General features: G+C 41.9%; 1 protein-coding gene across 4 annotated transcripts in view; it reads right to left on the bottom strand.

Moving 5' to 3' along the window:
- EWSR1 (EWS RNA binding protein 1) overlaps window positions 1-19,060 on the bottom strand; it is a 27,516-nt gene continuing 8,456 nt past the window's right edge. Inside the window, exons 5-17 of one of the 4 annotated variants that reach the window (XR_004353132.1) lie at window positions 16,289-16,475; window positions 13,869-14,036; window positions 11,547-11,758; window positions 10,452-10,632; window positions 7,661-8,834; window positions 7,094-7,126; window positions 6,686-6,804; window positions 3,378-3,507; window positions 2,455-2,577; window positions 1,922-2,084; window positions 1,453-1,550; window positions 559-811; window positions 1-395 (exon numbers count right to left, since the gene is read on the bottom strand). Coding sequence is in view for 3 of the 4 variants with exons in the window: in XM_032654210.1 (XP_032510101.1) it covers window positions 356-395; window positions 559-811; window positions 1,453-1,550; window positions 1,922-2,084; window positions 2,455-2,577; window positions 3,378-3,507; window positions 6,686-6,804; window positions 7,094-7,126; window positions 7,661-7,698; window positions 10,452-10,632; window positions 11,547-11,758; window positions 13,869-14,036; window positions 16,289-16,475 (1,745 nt within the window). In the remaining variant the exon portion in view is untranslated. The remainder of the gene's footprint in view (window positions 396-558; window positions 812-1,452; window positions 1,551-1,921; window positions 2,085-2,454; window positions 2,578-3,377; window positions 3,508-6,685; window positions 6,805-7,093; window positions 7,127-7,660; window positions 8,835-10,451; window positions 10,633-11,546; window positions 11,759-13,868; window positions 14,037-16,288; window positions 16,476-19,060) is intronic. The other 3 variants (XM_032654211.1, XM_032654212.1, XM_032654210.1) reach the window with 3 other exon arrangements.

Below are 19,060 nucleotides of genomic sequence, written 5' to 3' on the forward strand. Positions count from 1 at the left end.
TGACGGTTTATAAACATTTGGAATTTTATTTAAAAAAAAATCACAACCATGAACATTGTTACAGTTAGAGAGGCCCTCTTGGTTCTCCACAATGATACTGAGCATGCTCACAAGGGATTCCCATTGTTTAGTCTTAGTTAAACAACCATCTTTAAAAGAAGGAAAAAAAAACTCGGCACACTACCATTTAACTTGTTTTAATGTTTCTTCACAAATGGTGAAAAATACTAAAGTACAGACAGGAATAATCATAATGTTGTGGCCAACATTATAAATATGGAATTATAAATTTAAAACATTTTCTGGTTTAAAAAATAAATCTGGTAGTCAATGCAGCTCTGCGGGGTCTCTGCGTCTAGTAGGGCCGGTCTCTGCGTTCCTGACGGTGCTCGCCTCTGCAGGGCAAAAAGGAAAAAGGGGGCGATGTGTTAAAAATGGGGAGAGGAAAGGAAGCCCTCCACAGCCCTGAGCCGAGCTGCCAGCCTCATTCCCACAGAACAGGTGAGACCTGCTGCCCGATGGGCCCTGTGCTCCACAGCTGTTTCTACCACCACATACTTATCCATTTTCCCAGGTCCTCCACGCCCGCCTCTTCTTCCTCCCATCTGTTCCATCAAAGGTCCAGGGGGTCCCCCAGGGCCACCTCGTCTTCCTCCACCAAAGCCACCACGGTCCATGCCCCGGGTGCCGCGGAAGCCACCTCTGTCTCCACCACGGCCACCTCTGAACATTCCACCAGGACCACCTCGATCCATGAGGCCACCTCTTCCTCCCCGCATGCCACCAGGGCCACCTCTGCCACGGTCACCGCCTAAGGTAAGGGAAAGTACAGGAGAGGACAGAGAGAATGGGTGAACGCAGAGGTCCCCTCAGGATCTGCTGTCTTCCCCCCGCAGAAGATACTTTACCCCAAACACCTGGGTCACAGTTTAGAACTGATGGAACTACAGGTGACCCTTGAACAACAGCAACAGGTTTGAGGTGCATGGGTCCACTTATACATCGATTTTTTTCCCACTAAATATACTACAGTTCTAATCTGAGGTTGGCAGAGTTCTAATCTGAGGTTGGTAGAATCTGAGGATGTGGAGGGAGGGCCGAAAGTGGATTTTTTTTTTCTTTTGCTGTACGCAGGCCTCACTGCTGTGGCCTCTCCCACTGCAGAGCACAGGCTCTGGACGCGCAGGCTCAGCGGCCAGGGCTCACGGGCCCAGCTGCTCCGCGGCATGTGGGATCTTCCTGACTGGGGCACGAACCCGTGTCCCCTGCATCAGCAGGGAAGCCCCTAAGTGGATTTTTTTTGACTGCGCAGAGGCCCAGCGCCCCAACCCCTGCATTGTTCAAGGGTCAACCATGTAACTTAAAGAGCCCCAGTGTCCAGGGCTGAACTTGCTGAAATCACCAACCTGGTCTGGGCAACACAAAAGGTTAGTGCCAATTGATGGTACCTACCTGGGGGTGGGAAAGGTGGTGGGAGGAAGCCTTCAGGCTTTGGGGCCTTACACTGGTTGCACTCTGTTCTCCACGCAAAGTTCTGGTTTCCACACCCCCTGCATAAAGTTACATCACAACAGTATCACTTAAGTGAACAAGTAAAGGCTGAGCAGAAACCACCATAATTACTGAGTCCACAGAAAATGGCTTTTGAGCCTCAGGCAGCAACACACATAGCACCAGAGTTTGATCCAGCAAAGTCAACCATGTGGGCCTGAGTCCAGTGGACTGTGACCGTCTCCCGAAGGCTCCAAAACAGCCAGTAAAGGACCGACTACCACCACCACCGCCCCCAGCAGAGCCATCATGGTCATCATTACTCTCCTGCGGATGAAAAGAATCCAGCAGGCCTCCCCAGAATGGGAATGGAGCAAGATGTAGGGAGACTGCACTAGTAGGCTATCAGTGTGCCCCGAGAAGTACATACGGATTGGGGCACTGCCAGTCTCCAGCTCGGTGCTGGACGTTTCCTCCTCCAGACGGGTTCCCTCGGGAACCGCGGGGCCCTCTTGGTGGGAAGCCTCCTCTGTCTCCTCCACGGCCTCCCATGCGACCCATGGGTCCTCCAGGACCTCCTGGGCCTCCTGGACCTGCAATAAGCATAAACCACCTCTTTGCAGCACCAGATTTGCTACAGGCATACATCTCATGAAGGGAAACAGAAACAGAGATCACAGCTGTCGCTGCCCCATCACCTGGCCCATACTTTCCCACAGGCTAGTCACTATCATCACTGCGGTTAGCTCCACAACAACTTGAGGAGGGGAGTGCAGATGAAGAGAACAGCCCAGGGCTAAACCCCAGGCAGTGCGGTTCCCAATAGTCTAATATCTATCTAGATACCTTTTCAGTATTGCTAATGGGCTTGTCTTCACTCTAGAAACCAAGTTCCTCAAAGACAAGTGTACTAAACTTCCAAAGCAACACAGAAAAAGCCCAGAGACAGCATCCAGTAAATACCTCCTCGGAGCGGCGGCGGCATCCCTCTGCCCTCACGGGGGGGCATTCCTCCCCGCATGCTGTTCATTGGAGGCTTCTTCCGAGCAAGAGAAACTTTAAGTTTGCTCCCTTGAAAATCTTTCCCTGAAACAAGATAAAAGAACACCAATTACTCCCAACCTTCCAACTCTTAGTCCCCTTGAGGGACCAGGCAAGGTGAGATGACTCCTTTCACCAACCCCGCCCCCTATATCAAACCAACCATTCCTGCTTCATCAAGTGTGCCCACCCATGATGTTCCCTAAGATTTTTACAGGCAAGGCCAGAAAAGCCTTTAAAAGAAACAAACAGAAAACAAAAAAATAGGAGAGGCAGAACTTTCTGACACTTTTGTGCGAAGTGAATTTCCAGGATCAATGTCAAAGCCACACATATATGTAAACGCAAATGTAAACGGCTAAGGTGTCTGTGGGACTTTCTGCACCTCTGACATCCTTAGAGAAGAATTACAACTTTAGCATGAGGCTTTGAACAACAATGACTGAAAGTAAGGGATCTCTTAACCCATGGTCAGCGCCCAGGCCCTCACGTGGCTGAGGGGAGCGTGACAAGCACTTCCCAGCAGCCATCCAGTGCTCCTCCAGGAGCAGACAGAGGGTCTTCTTGCTCCTCTGGCTCTTGAGGTCCTCCTTCCTGCCATGTCCTATAGCCACACAGAGGGAGAACCTATCTGTCCCCGGTCCCTAGAACCACTTTAAGAGAACAACATTTAACAGCCAGAATTAATACATTAGAGCAAGACCCTTTCTTTACCCACAAGTTGACACAGGCAACACTTGCTACCAGACCTTCTGTGTGCCCCAGAGGAGGCAGAGCTAAGAAGGCTAGGAGCACACCCTTGTTGACCTAGGGGTCCTACCATCAAACCACTCTAGGGTTCCTACCATCAAACCACTCGACGGCAGTTTTGGCAGTTGGCGGGTCTTCATAGGATACAGTAGCATCGCCTTTGGGCTTTCCTGTTTCCTTGTCCAAATAGATATGGATCATGGGTTGTCCAGTCCTCTTGTTTATCTAGGCATAAAATAGCATAATGAAGCTGTGACCAGAATATAGTTTTCAGGGGAAAATCCATGTGAAATTCTTTTTCTTTTCCATCCAAGTTCTTTACTGTCAAAAAGCAGTAAATTTTCCAGACACACATTCAGAAGGATGTTGTTTTAGCTTATCTGAGTGGTGGAATTATGGGTGACTTATTTCCTAAATAGCTACCACAAATCTGTACTTAGGAGACTTTCCCTCTTAGATGTGTTTTATCATAAAACCAAAATAGGTTTTATCATAAAACCAAAGTTCCAAATTGTGTAAATGAACTTTACAGGTCCCATTCCTCCCCCAGCCACCTTTTCCTGTGTCCCTGCACCTGCCCCAACACCCTGTAGGTCACACTAACAGGCACCCAGTGAGCAGCCACCTCTTAGGACTCAGGCAGGCTTTGATGCCATCATATAAGACACATCTCACATAAAGTAAAAATTACAATCATTAAGTACAACATACAGGGCTGTGAGTGTTCTAAAAGGATCTTGGTTATCTCAAGTTCAACACAGCCAGTTTTTCGAGACAGAAGAGATGACTAGTTTTTCAGCTCAACACCAGATGCAAGTGGCTTGAATTCAAGAGCCACACTGCACAAGAATATGGCTTTATGTGTTTTCTGCATATGATCAAACTCTTATCTGCATTTATAGATAAATTACGATATATATGTTATATATAATATATATATATATATATATATATATATGCTGATACGTATGTTTTTATAAAGGACATACATATAAACACTGAAAGGAAATGTGGCGAAATAGTGGTATGAATGTTGGGGTATGTCAGTTTAAAATCTGTAATTTTACAAAACTTTGATAGTAAACACTGCTTTCTTAACTACGCATAAACCCCACATACACAAATAAACATATTCACAAGTAGAGAGAAATCTCCTTATATGATTTAAGATTTACCAAAATCGCTGGATCAGAAAATGCCATTCAAAATAGACCATTAACTAAAAAATAAATCTAAAAAGATCTGCAAAACTTTTAAGGAGATTGGCTTTACCAAACACCTAATAAATGGAGAAATACGATGTTAATGGGTCAAATTCTTATAGATTCATTGACTTCCCCGCAGTGGTTAAGAATCCACCTGCCAATGCACGGGACACAGGTTCGATCCCTGCTCTGGGAAGATCCCACATGCCACGGAGCAACTAACCCCGTGTGCCACAACTACTGAGCCCTCACATGCAGCAACGAAGACCCGATGCAGCCAAAATAAATAAAATTCTTACAGGTTCAGTAAACATCCAATAGGTTTTGTGGGTTTTTTTGCCGCTCTGCACAGCATATGGGATCTCAGTTCCCTGACTAGGGATCAAACGAGTGCCCCCTGCAGTGGAAGTGTGGAGTCCTAACCACTGGACCGCCAGGGAATTCCTCCAATTGGGGTTTTTTAAGGAACTTCATAAACTGGTTCTAAAATGTATATATATATAAAATGTATAGAGCAAGGAGTAAACAACAAAACATTTCTGAAGAAAAAGAATAAAACAGAAGAATTTGCCTTACTAGGTATCAATATCGAGCACAGAGTAATTAGCAGTGCTACTAGCATAGGATCACGCAAATTAACCAAGTATACAAAACAGCCAAGAAACAGCTCCAGGTAGAGGTGTACTTTCTATGTGAAAGCATTATACACCACCAGGAAGAAGATGGCTCTTTCAAAAGATGTTGCGGAATAAAAGGTCTTGCAAATGGAAAAAAATAAAGACACAAACCAGTAAGGTAATGACCTCTAAGTTCAACCACAGTAAAATTAAGAACTACTCATCAAAAAAAAAAAAAAATGAATAAGTGGGCCACAGGGAATTCCCTGGCAGTCCAGCGCTTAGGACTCTGCCCTTTCACTGCTGAGGGCACAGGTTCAATCCCTGGTCGGGGAACTAGGATCCCGCAAGCTGTGTGGCACGGCCAAAAAAAAGAAAAAAGTGAGCCACAAACTGGGAGACCTGTATTTGCAACAAAGGACAAACAACCCAATGAAAAATGCGTACAAAACACAAACAGGTATTTCAAAGAAGATAGCGTGCCATTGTAACATTATTAATGATCAGGGAAAAAGCAAATTAAATTACATTTCCATTTTCTTCTACCAGATTAGTGAAAGTTAAAAAAAAGGCGATTCCCGGTGAGGCTGTGGCAGGTGTGCAGTCAGAGTGCCAGTGGGAGTCTAAGCTGGTCAGCCAGACAGTTATTTTGAGGTTAAACACTGTACACATCTTAAGAACCAGCAGTTCTACACCTGGACATAGTGGGTTCTCATTATCCGTGGATTCAAATTTGCAAATCTGCCTACTCATCAGTATTTTGCCTACCAAAATCAATGCTTGTGGCACTTTTTGTGGTTACTTGCAGACCCCACCACCATTACAGCAGCTCAGACCAAACCATTCTAGCCACACTAGCTTCTTTGAGCTTACCAGGCAAGCTCCTGCCTCACTATTCCCTCCACTATTCTGAAATTATTTCCCTGCTCCTAGTGGCTCTGTTCCTCATTTTATCCCTGTTCTATCTTGCTGTATTTATTTTCCTCCCTAACAAATCACGATCACTGAACACAGTACAACTATATTCCTTTCTACAGTATGTTCCCCACTATATGTAAACTCCAAGGGTTCTTATCTGTTTGTTTCCCAGTATACTTGCCTTACAATAGTGTTTAATACTCTTCAAAAATTATGTAAAACAAAATATTACTGAGGACACATCTATAAAGTAAAGAAAGGGAGACATCTATAAAGTAAAGAAAGGGAATGATAAATTTCAGGAAGGGAGTTGAGAGAAGAGGTAAAACTGGGAAGACATATACCAGGTACTTCAAAGGTACTCATATAAAGCCGTACTTCCTAGGCTGGGGATATGGATACGTAAGTGTTATTTTTAAAACTATGTCATATTCTATATTTCACAATAAGTAATGTTCGTGTTAAGTATTCTTACAATTAACATGATAATTATAAAAATGACCCTGAGTTATCAAGTAACCTTAAATCATGTTTAGCATTTCTTTTCTATAAAAAATTTTTGTGTTTTGCTTTTTGTATTTTAAGGAGCAAACCACAATATGGACAGTCCAGAAGGAAGTGGTTGAAAGATCTGCCAGATCACATGGTCACGCTTTCACTTACCTTGACAACTCCACACTGCTTAAAGAAGTCTGCCAGATCATCTAGAGTCACACTGTCACTTAATCCTTGCACATAAATTGCACTGTTGTCACAGTCTTCATCTGGATCTACAGGTGGGCCTTCCAGAGAAAAGTAGACAAAGGGAGTTATTTGTCATGTATCCATTAGAGTTTATTAACCAATGGTCACTACTGCCCACTGGTATTCATCACAAAGCTAAGAGAACTACCAACCTTACTAATAAGAATGACATGGAACTCTTGGTTTACTTTGATAAAGGAAGCCCCAAACTGCTCTTGACAGCAAGATTATCCCATTGATTTACCAGGCTGTTGAACCCCAACACGCACTTGCTTCTGTGCTATTCATTTATAAAGCACAATATAAAAATCAGGAATTTGGAGTTACCTAAATCAAGATCTGGTCCTTCGTCCATGGGTCCTGCCAACCAGGAAAGATCATATAAAATACTGTTAGTGCACGTCTTGCAAGCTACAAACCTTACAAACACACATAGCTATCTACTACACCACCATTTGATGGGGCTTCATTAAATTCAAAATGACCCGCACTGCTAAAATGGAGCAGTGCCCCTTTAACATCTGTGAAAGGTTTGCTAGGGTTTGCTTTTTCTTTGCTGGTTTGCTTTTAAACCATTAACCAAATACACTCTCAATGCTTATGTGCCAAATTAGTGTTAAATTTAAGTCAAATTTTTTCCTCCAAATAAACCAAACTTTAAAACTGTATTCTCCCCCATATTACAGAAGCAGTTGCTCAATACTTCAAGTTACCCTTTGTTTTGTAACCATAGGTTAACCTTATTACCCCTAAGACAATGCCGGCAGTACCCATTAGTCTCTTTTGTATAGATCATTTTTAAACCGCTTATGAAACTAATATAAAATTATAGTTTTCTAAATACTGACTGTATTTTTTTTTAAACACTATCCATGGTAATACTCAAAAACTTACCACCAGGCTTATTGAAGCCACCTCGCTCTCCAGCGCTGCTGGGGGGATAAACGAAGAAATGAAGGCCTTTCCCTTTAAAAGCCAGTACCGCTCTGAGCCTTGTGGGGGCTCGTGGGGAAGAAGGGCACTGGCTAAACACATCTCCAAACAATGCATCTCTCTCATCTTGTCACTATGCCTTTCTTCAGGGCAGCTCGCTCAAATTTCCTTTATATACAACCTTGCTTGTCTGATTGTACACACCACTGTGGTTGGTTCCTTTCATTTCGGGGGGCTGGTATTAATAGTGCAATACTTGGCAAATTGGGGAAAAAATACATCCCAAACACCCACCCCGTCAGCTGAAAAACAGGGAGAGCTTGGTGTGGAGAGAAGTAGCAAGCTGGGGTAACTGAATCTTTTCATGTTCATAAAGGTGCACCCTCAACCTCTCCCAGGGGAGAGCCAAGTGAGGCCCTGGGCTTCCTAACAAGTCACAGTATAATAAAGCAGGAGACACCAAAGTAAAGGCCTACAACACACACCAGAGGACGCATCCAGCCGATCTTCAGCATAAAGCCATACATTTCAGGGCACTAATGGGTTTAACAATCGCTGTGAAAGGAGAATTTACAACAAATACCAAGGCTCCACGGAATGGGGGTGCAACTTTATAGACATACCAGTTGAAAACAATGACAATGGCAGTATAAAATCACCGCCTTATGTATTTTAAAGGGAGAAGAAATATGAATTGGGCCTGTTTCTTTTTTAAAAAATTAAATAAAGGCAGCTCCTCAGTGGGAGGCCCTGAGCTTTTTCTAACCAGTATTGCACCTTTAATACCTGAATATACAATTTCAAGCTGTTGCATGCAGCTTTGTTTCCTTTTTAAAAGTACACACCATAAAATGTTCTCTCTCTTTAAACACAAAAGTTTACACTTTAATGTTACACAATTCTAGAGTATTATACCTCCTCTGGTTCATTACCAAACAACAAGTATGCAGTTACCAAAGTTACAGAAGGATTCCATTTATACAATGAATACATTTTGTTAAAAATATTCTATGTATATTTGTCCTCTCCATATGGACACCGTGTCTAGTCCCACTTTTCATTATGCTGCCGGCTGAGTACTGAGTACGGGTACTTTTTAAGTATTGAAGTGTATACAAGGCTCTCACTTTGTAACCTGTAGCATATAAATGCGACAAAGCATGTTAAAAAGTTTCCACGTTTAACAGCCAACGAAAATATCAAAATACTGAGGCAATGAAAAAGGGCATGTTAACAACATTGAGTGCCTTACCTGCAGAAGACACTGAAAACCATCACCACACCACAATAAAAAAGAGGGGAGAGGGGAAAGCCCTTGTCCTGTCCCCAAAGGATCCAACCGACTGCTTCACAGTCTGTTGAAAAACCTATGAGGAAAGCCATGATGTTTTCTATGGCTTCAGGAGAGACTTCTAACCCAGAAAGAGGGAACCCCTCTACTAGCAAAGTCTAGCAAAATTAGTAGAATTATTACTTCTGGAGAATTAAAATGAATAAACTTGAAATTGGTTTTGCAATCAAAAAATACTAGGATTCTAGGTGATTGGAAACGTGATGATAGTGATTTCAAGTGTCTACATCTATTTAAAACATCCATAAAGAAGGTGAAACCTTTATAATGGAATGACATTCTTCAAATCAGAATATTAATTTTACTTTATACCAAATTATTCATAAGTTTTTGCATCTTGTAAAATGACTTTCTTCCAATAAAGATTTCACCGAAGACTTTTTAAGTTATGCAGAATATGCAAAACAGTATTTTAAACCAGTATTGTTCAATAGTAAACAGATTGCTAATGTAAAAAATAAAGACCAACTTTTTAATCTTGAAGTACATTTCTGAAGAAATTCTGTTCAGTTTTTCCTTGAACCTACAGTGGCACCAAATCCAATTTATACCTACATTAACATTCTGCATAACTTTTTTACTATTTATATAGGGACAGAACACACACAGAACTAAGCCTTCTGGATTATGTTAACCAACATTATACCTCACCTTCATCAAAGTATAGACACCAGAAAGGGGAGAGGGTATGGGAGAAGGGAGGGGAAGGGTAGGCACAGGTAGCAGGGTTATGTTACTGATCTAAACAAAGTTTTCTAAACCAGATTGTGCCATCAATTAAAATGGTCAAACCGATTTAGACTTCTCAAAATCTCCAATGGGAAGAGTGATCCCATAATTATATACATTACTCTTCAAAAAGCTATTGGACTTCTTGTGTACCAGGTGCACCTCAGGCCACAGTTCAAGGGTTATGGAACCAAGATCTTCATCGTTATGTTCAACAGTTCCGAGTACAAACAGAAGTTAGGGACAAACATGGTGGAAGACAGCTGCATTCCTTTTTTGCAGTATATATACCAGGTATTTCAAGACAACCATTCAGAAGCAATTAGTTAAATACCTAGGGTTGTTTTAAGAGTTGTGTGTGTTCCATCCCAAGTCTTATTACCCACAGAGGCTTTGGACCTCTGGAAACCATGAAGGGAACTGAAAGCTCTAATTTCAAAACCATTCTTTGTTCTCCCCATCCCAACCAAGTAGATTGGCACTGAAAAAAGCAAACTGCCTCTAGATATGCCACAGAGATGACATTTCCATGTTTTGGAAGATGGCTTGGGCTCATCAGATTATCCATGGAAATGCAGAAATAAATTTCTTATGTCTTTCAGTCCCTTCTTTCCATTGAAAATCCTATGGATGAAACAAAATTAGGTAAAAGGAGAAAAGGTTTGCTCTTACCCCATTCCACCGCGTCCTCCTCCCCGCCCACCTCTGCTCATGCCTCCACGATCAAATCCCCCTCTTCCCCTGCCCCGGTTATCAGGGCCACTCATGCTCCGGTTCTCTCCTGGTCCGGAAAATCCTCCAGACTCCTGCCCATAAACACCCATGCTACTGGGGTGGTCCTGTCGGAATGAACCTGAGGAAAGAGTCACATCTGTAAGCCGTGGACCAGCATTTACACCACTGCCTGTTGTACTTTCTCCTGGAATCATAGAATTCTCAATTGCAAGGCACAAACCAAGGTACCATCTTCTTTACACCTGATTAAGCACTCCTGATCTTTTTAAAGTTCAACAAGAACAACTGGCTCATTAAGGCTGAAGTAACCTCATATAGTTCATCTAGAATAAACCACTCCCAAACAAAAAAAGGACTCTGGTCAACAGTTTACAGGGTTCTGTATCCTAAGATGTCTTTAAAAAGTTGCTTCTTTAAACCAAACTCAAGAAACAAAAATGGAGCCAGGTTTCTTGGGGGTTGCTAAGGGGTAGTCTCCATCAAGTAGCACTACTCATCTCATTGTCATAATGAGACACACTCAGGATGGAATTTAGTTAAAAGACAACAATAATCCAGGTAAGAGATTAAACTGTGAAGACAGTTTCTTGAGTTTTTGGTTGCTTTCCCACATAAAACCGTAAGCATTCTGTGAAACTTTTTTTGTTTTATGAATGTAAATAAAAACAAAACATAGCATTTTGTTAACTATCAAAATTGCAGTAGTCTTCAATAGCTACCTGCTCACTCTCTCTTAATAAGCTGGGGTGGGCAGGCCATAAGAAATGCTGGCTTCACTCACTGTATATAACCTCCCCAAAGAGAGCAGGGCTGGCAGTCTACAACATTTTCTCTGGTCAGTTACAAACTCTCTTTTCTTGTAAGGCATACTAATAACAATTAAATTGGAGAAAAGCCAGGATATTAGCCAGGATATGATACCTTCAAGATGCATCCTGGAGTTCAAAAGTACACAATAGTAAAGAGCATTTCCCCATTTCAGAAACTCCAAACATAACCATTCTTATTTGGTTTTCTCTCTTAGCAACTCACTCTGCTGCCCGTAGCTGCTGCTCTGTTGGCTATATTGACTTGGAGCCTGGCTGTAGGATCCAGTTTGGGGGGGGTAACTAGTGGGCGGCTGCTGCCCATAGCTGCTTTGTTGACCATAGCTACTCTGTTGTCCATAGCTGCTCGGCTGCCCATAGGTGTTCTGCTGGGAGTAACTGCTCTGATCATAACTAGTCGGCTGTGTAGAAGAATAGCTGAAAGTAAAAAAAAAAAAAAAAAAAAAAAAAAAAAAACTTGTTAGGAAGGAGAGACATTATTTTTTCTAGTCCCCTAAACATGAGACATAAATAGTACATGACACAGAAATCCTTAAAAATGCAGTTACTTTCTACATATTAACATACAATGAATTTAAAATAAGCAAATATCTTTGTATTCAGAATAAAACTCTGAATGGAAGGGAGGGGATATTATTAAAAACAACCCATTTATAAAATGTACAACCCTAGAGCCTCTCCTTTACCCCCACCCTCATGAAAACAATAGTTATTCTCAACCAAATTCAAGGCAAATTGGGGAGTTTAGGTGCTTCCTGTATTAAGGGAAGAATATGCAGATGTGCTGCCAGGGAAGGTTGCCCCAGCAAAAAAGGCACTGAGAAAAATGAGGCAGTTAAGTGCGGTATTCAGTCCTAAGGCTGCCTCCAATAATTCCCTTGAGTGATGACAATTTTTCTGAAGCTAAAAGGCCACTTGGTGTGTGTTTGGCCACTTTTCTCTTGAGGATAAGTCTAAGTTTCAAACTGCTTTGGTATGTATACAGTTTCAAACTTTCAGACATGCCTGATCATCTACGAAATCCAGGCATTAATAAAGAAAAGATGGACAAGGAAACGTCAGTATCAAGGCATTGTATGAAAGATGAATATTACACTGATATTCATCTTCACACATGTCAACTACAGGGCAGGGAAACTAAACAAAGATACATTCTTACACAGAAATAAAGCTTGAAAGAACTGGTATTAAACTCTGGATGAACCATAATGAAAAACCAAAAAGACAACACATTTTACAATTTTAATTCTAAGAACAACAATTTTAAGTATCACCACCTCCCTCACCACAGCTGTAAGGATTCAAAGGCCTCTCTTCACACCAAGTGCACCTATTCCACTAGCCAGATTAAGTGCTCTCAGCATGACAGCTGTGGGTGGGCCCTGTGGAAGAACTGCTAGAGCCCTGCCCACTGCTGCTCCAAGCTGAACAGAGACACTTACCAGTCAGCTGTATTGGCTCATAAGCCTGCTCATGTCTGCTGTACTTTAATGTATAAACCAATGAAATGAGTACAAAAAGGGGAACTGTTAATTCTACCAAAACTAAGTTAACACTTTAGGACACAATTCAGACAATTCATTTGAAAACTTGCATCAAATTAAATGTGAGAACTTGCAGTTCTTCCTCTACTTTAAAGAAACCAAAACTGGACATTGTAGCTGCTGGTGTGGTTAATGTAAGACAAAATACAGAACAAGTAAACTCTTAGTCAAAAGGAAGGGCCTTGGCCGTTAAAAGGCTGGTGCATGGACTTCCCTGGTGGCCCAGTGGTTAGGAGTCCGCCTGCCAATGCAGGGGGCACAGGTTTGATCCCTGGTCCAGGAAGATCCCACATGCCGTGGAGCAACTAAGCCCGTGCTCCACAACTACTGAGCCTGCGCTCTAGAGCCCACGAGCCACAACTACTGAAGCCTGCATGCCTTGAGCCCGTGCTCCGCAGCAATAGAAACCACCGCAATGAGAAGCCCGCGCACTGCAGCTAAGAGTGGCCCTCACTTGCTGCAACCAGAGAAAGCCGGCACACAGCGACGACCCAATGCGGCCAAAAATAAATAACTAAATAAATTTATTAAAAAAAAAGCCTGCTGCATGAATGGACCTTTAAATATAAAATGATTAAGGTGAACTTTCTTTTTTTCGAAAAAATAATGCCCTGCACTTTACCCAGCTCAAATGTATCGGAGAATGTGGCTTCTGTGGTTCTGTTTACCTGCTTTCATTGTTTCTCATCTGAATAAACTAAAAGAAAAAAATTCAAAGAAAAAACCTAGAGTGATAAAAACGTATTTAGAGAGAAGAGTTTTTGACTGTCAGGCACTGCTATCAGAACTTAGGACTGAGGTTTTTTTTTTTTTTTTTTTTTTTTTAGGACTGAGGTTTTAATGTATAATATGTGGTCAGGCTTATCACTGGGAGAGTCAGATAACATAGCCCACCTGAGGAAGCAGAAGCAAGCTGGTCAGCCTGAAAAAAATCTGTTTTATTATTCTACTAGCTCACTGGACACAAGAATGAGAAGACTGACCTGGTAGGAGGATAGGATGGTGGTGCTGTGACTGGCTGCATGGGGTAGCTCCCAGGTACCTGGGGATAACTGTAGTTACTCTGTCCATATCCTAGGCTGGGCTGGTTGTAACCTCCTGTGCTAGATTGAGGTTGACTAGTCTCAGCGGGTTTGTTACCATCCTGCGGTCTAAAAGGAGAAATAAAAAAGTGAGACTTTTTTCTCAACCACAAAATTCTTGGGTAAGAACTCTACAATCTATGAGCAATAAGCAATGTTAGTATTGAGCTTGGAAATATATACAATTGCAAAGCGAACTACATCAAAACCCAATGTCGGTCCAACTGTTTCTGCTGGAAGACAACACTAAAGATGGGGGAGACTTAATCTCATCCACAGAAGAGACATCAACATGCTCCATTCATTCCATATCAGCAGCTACAAAAGGCAGTTACGGGCTTCCCTGGTGGCGCAGTGGTTGAGAGTCTGCCTGCCGATGCAGGGGACACGGGTTTGTGCCCCGGTCTGGGAAGACCCCACATGCCGCGGAGCGGCTGGGCCCATGAGCCATGGCCACTGAGCCTGCGTGTCCGGAGCCTGTGCTCCACAACGGGAGAGGCCACAACAGTGAGAGGCCCGTGTACCGCCAAAAAAAAAAAAAAAAAAAAAAAAAAAAAAAAAAAAAAAAGGCGGTTACAATACTTTGTGCTGCCCATTTAAGAGATGTGGGGGGGAGGTGGTTTGTTCGGCAAGAAAATGCCTTTTCTTAAAAAGGACCATTAAAGACAAGCAAGAAACTTTAACAATAATGCAAATTCTGGGTCAGAGTAACATTTACAAAAGTCCATGGCATTTATAAGTTTGGACAATCTGTAGGTTTATGTCTCTTTTTATGTTTCTCATCTATTAAGAACAGACCTGAAAAAAACATTTCCTAACTTGAACTGCCATAAATTAATCTAACCCTGCCTCAGTCTCCATAATGGAAATACCAGAGTAGGGCAGGGACACACATAGGGATGGAGACAGACAAACACACACACTCCTCTCACGCTCAGGTGAACTGGAAAATATCCTTGTTAAATGACGAAAGCCAATCTTAATCCCAAGGAAAAAAAAAGGTTTCTATTATCCCTTTACCTTAACAGTTTATAACAGGGTTGTAGCAAAGTGAGCATATGCTATTTTAAGCAAAGCCCAAGAATCAGCAGGCAGACCAGGGAGGATGTGGAAGCACTGGTTTCTCCAAAGAGCTGAAACGGGTCACAAGCCCCCTCTTTCTAGGGGAAAAGGGAGTAGCTATCACTGATCACAAGACAGCTGTTATAAAGTGTTAAGGATCGAAAAATTAAAAGGAACCAAAAAGGATGATTTATTCAAAGACCAATTAGTATATACCCCCGCCCCCCAGCTATGGCTTGGATATACTGTTGCAATGGAGCATCAAATGGGACTTCAAACATCTGAGAACACTCTAGGTCAACTGAATTGGGACCCTACAGGAATCAGCTTAACACTAACCACTGCACAGGCTGTCTAGAAGAGGTAAATTACCAAGTAGCTCTGATTACTCACTGTGCATTTTAGAAGTAATCTCATGAGTGTTTGCCAGAGCTAATTTCTTACCTCTACAGCAGACAAAAAGTCTAGGTTACAAGTTGATCTCTTGTTTACTCCCTAAAAAGTCTTCTTTCAAACCAGAATTCAATGTTCCTTCAAGACTGTATGCAGAAGCCACCTAAGTGCATTGCCTAAAGCAAAGACCTGAAATCTTCTGTTAAGTAATAATTAATACTGTTTACTTGCTAATCAGTCACGGAGTATGAACTCTGCTCAAATATTCACCCTATAGCAGGGCACCCAGTTAAGAATTTATACTTGCCTGGGATAGTTAGATTACCAACCCAATACATAATACAGAGAAAATCATGTCACCGACGTCTGACTTCTGGATATGGATATACCCTTTACTGACAACTGGATCGTGTGACTATTTCTTGAACCACATGATTCTACCCCCATCCCAACTGTGAACTAGTGTTCTTCCCAAAGAGAAAGGTGTTACCCATTTACAGGGTCAATAAAACCAAAGGTAAAAGCATCAAAGTACAATTCTATCAGTTGTTGTGAGGAAACCACACTCAATTTTCTTCTGGGTTTAGCAAAGTAAATAACCAGCTTCCTCCTACCGAAAAGTCCACTCTTCTGAAACAACCCACTCAGTGACATTCCTCATTTTGGCCCCTGGATGGCACCATTTCTCTACTAAATGAAGAGTACTGTTTGTGGTGTGACTGTAGCGGGTGAAGAACAATTAATTAACACCTAAGTATGTGAGTAAGCATTACAAAGGAACCAAGTCATACATTCTCTAAGTGAGGCTTGCTCTCTTTTCTGAAAGCCTGAGGATGCTGTGTTAGGAATAGGTGAGGGGGCCTTACCTTGCAGGCGCGGTGGCTGCTGGCTGCTGCCCATAGGCTGGATAAGCAGGCTGAGTGCCATATGCAGACTGAGCTGCATAGGAGGCCTGGGTGGTAGTGACTGTAGCAGTGGTGGTATCATAAGCACCAGTGCCGTACCCCTGGACAGGCTGACTGTATGCCTGGGGGGCAGTTGGAGTAGAATATCCTGGAATAAAGGAGAGCTACGTCAGATTTCTGGCTCCTCAGAGACCTGCCTAGACACTCATTAACAGGACAATCTGTAAACCACCTACTTTCAACCATCATGATATTTAGCTCCTTTAAATATTTCCCCTTCAGTAAAAATAGCAATAAACCAATATTTAAAGCCTAAGTTCTCTGAAAATACTCAGTTTTCAGCAAAGCACTGTCTCTTTTGCTCTAAACCACACCTAAAAGAAAGGAGAGAGAGTAGGCCACAGAAAGTGCTGGTATAGGAAAAAGGGCTCCCTTTGCCCCCACCTCGAAAGCATTCAATAGGGGACAAATCTGCTTTCACTAATTCTATAATCCAACAGGAATAAAATGTCACAGAAAGGGAGGTAAAAGGCAAATGACACAACATCTGTAAGTAGCTATAAAATAATGATCCAGGTACAAGTTTTAGCATTAAAACCTATCATTTGGAACTATCTGCTTTCAGCCCCAAGCATCATGGGCAGTTCATGTTTAAGGAAACTGGAAATTGCAGAGAACATGTGTTTAATTTTCAGTGAGATGTTAACAATTGATTAAACACTCTAAGAACTGCTAATTTTGTTTCGGGTAACGAACAACTAAGAAAATGCTTGTTACCGGCACTAAGATTTGAAATGGCACATTAGTAATAAAGACATACTACAAGTTACATTTGCTTATGTACATGACCAACAAAGGCTTTCCCTATTTAACTTTTCTGATAAATTATTTTAAATTAAACTTAACATTCCCAAAATAAACAATGAAAAGGTAAATGTTTTTCACATAATAAAACCATTTGAGATTCTAAGCCTGTCATCAAATTACCCACCCCATTTCTCTTATTTACCCACCGCAAGCAAATGAGTCTTTTTCCTGCTCAGCAATACTGGAGAAGGACTCTGCAGCCCCCTTGCTATTTCCCTAACCAAATGTTACAGACCTATTGTCACAGGTGTGCAGAGACCAAGCTAGGCTCTTTCCCTAGTTCCTGCCTCTGCCAAACCAGGCAGGATCCATGCCCTTTTCTTTTTTTGCCATACTGCTCGGCTTACAAGATCTTAGTTCCCTGACCAGGGACTGAACCCAGACCCTGGAGTCCTAACCACTGGACTGCCAGGGAATTCCTGGGATCCATGCCCTTTCATTTGGAACTTGGGCTTGGAATGTGACAACTCCCACCCCTGGACCTGCAGCTCCTAACTTGCGTCCCTTTCCTACAAAAAGTATTATAACCTTTCCTGGTGCTTGGCTTCCCTCCCTCCTACTCCTCCCTCACGGTCAACGAGCACAAGTAAGCCATGCAATAAAAAGTTGGGTCTAGCTGTCAGCATTTATGTCCATCAAAGAAAAACCCAAATCTCACTAAAGTAAAAATGTTTCAGTACTTAAACTTCAGTTAGAATAAAGTGTCCTCACTATATACACAAAAATAAATACAAATACCAACTTAGCCAAATACCAACAAATAGCCAAAAACAAATACCAACTTCCCTTTGTACAATCTAAAGTGTCATCTTTTGTAGCACAGAGTATACTACTTTCTTCTCCATCCCAAACATTTTAGGGAAATTCTGAAATTAATTATACACATATTTCCTTCTCAAACAGGGAGCCCCAAGCACTGGAAGTTTTTCAAGTTGGCATATTATTCATCTGAACTGTTTATTTAATTTAAAAGTTCTTTGCAGAATCCTAATGTCAACCACATAAAGCACTCATTTATTTACTGGAATCTAATTCCACCTACCCTATTACTCCTACACAGATTTTTTTTTCCCCTACATGACAGGCCATCTATAAGATTTACAAGAAGAGGACTTCCCTGGTGGCGCAGTGGTTAAGAATCCTCCGGCCAATGCAGGGGACACGGGTTTGAGCCCTGGTCCAGGAAGATCCTACATGCTGCAGAGCAACAAAGCCGTGCACCACAACTATTGAGCCTGTGCTCTAGAGCCCACGAGCCACAACTACTGAAGCCCATGCTCCACAACAAAAGAAGCCACCGCAATGAGAAGCCCACGCACCAGAACTTAGAGTAGCCCCCGCCTGCGGCAACTAGAGAAAGCCCGCAGGCAGCAACAAAGACCCAATGCAGCCAAAAATAAATACAGTTAAAAAAAAAAGATTTATAAGAAGAACAATTAAAAAACAACAACAAAAAGTGACAAGGGCAGTAACTCGTGTCATAGAAGTATCCAGCAACAGAGCCTTGCAGTGCTAAAGATTACACAAATAGACACTGGTTAATTAATCATTTTTTTTAAAAATTAATAATCTTTTAATTAATTGTAGTACCTGCACAAGCAGCCAATCAAAATGAGCAAAAATTAACAGAGCAAAATGATTTAATGACAATAAAAAAGACCAATAGCAAAAAGACAACGTATCTACTATGTGTTGATAAATTTAAGGAAAAGGGTAGTAAGAAACATCACACAAACCAACCAGAATTTTTGTTCAACTTCAACGGTAAAAACTAAAGTCTAAGATTTCTATTCCAATTAAGAGTTGAGATTTATATAGCTCCCTCTCATGAAGCTTAATTTTAAAATATTCTATAAGTGTCTTTTT

The sequence above is a fragment of the Phocoena sinus genome, chromosome 14 (assembly GCF_008692025.1).
Source record: "Phocoena sinus isolate mPhoSin1 chromosome 14, mPhoSin1.pri, whole genome shotgun sequence".
Lineage (NCBI taxonomy): Eukaryota > Metazoa > Chordata > Mammalia > Artiodactyla > Phocoenidae > Phocoena > Phocoena sinus.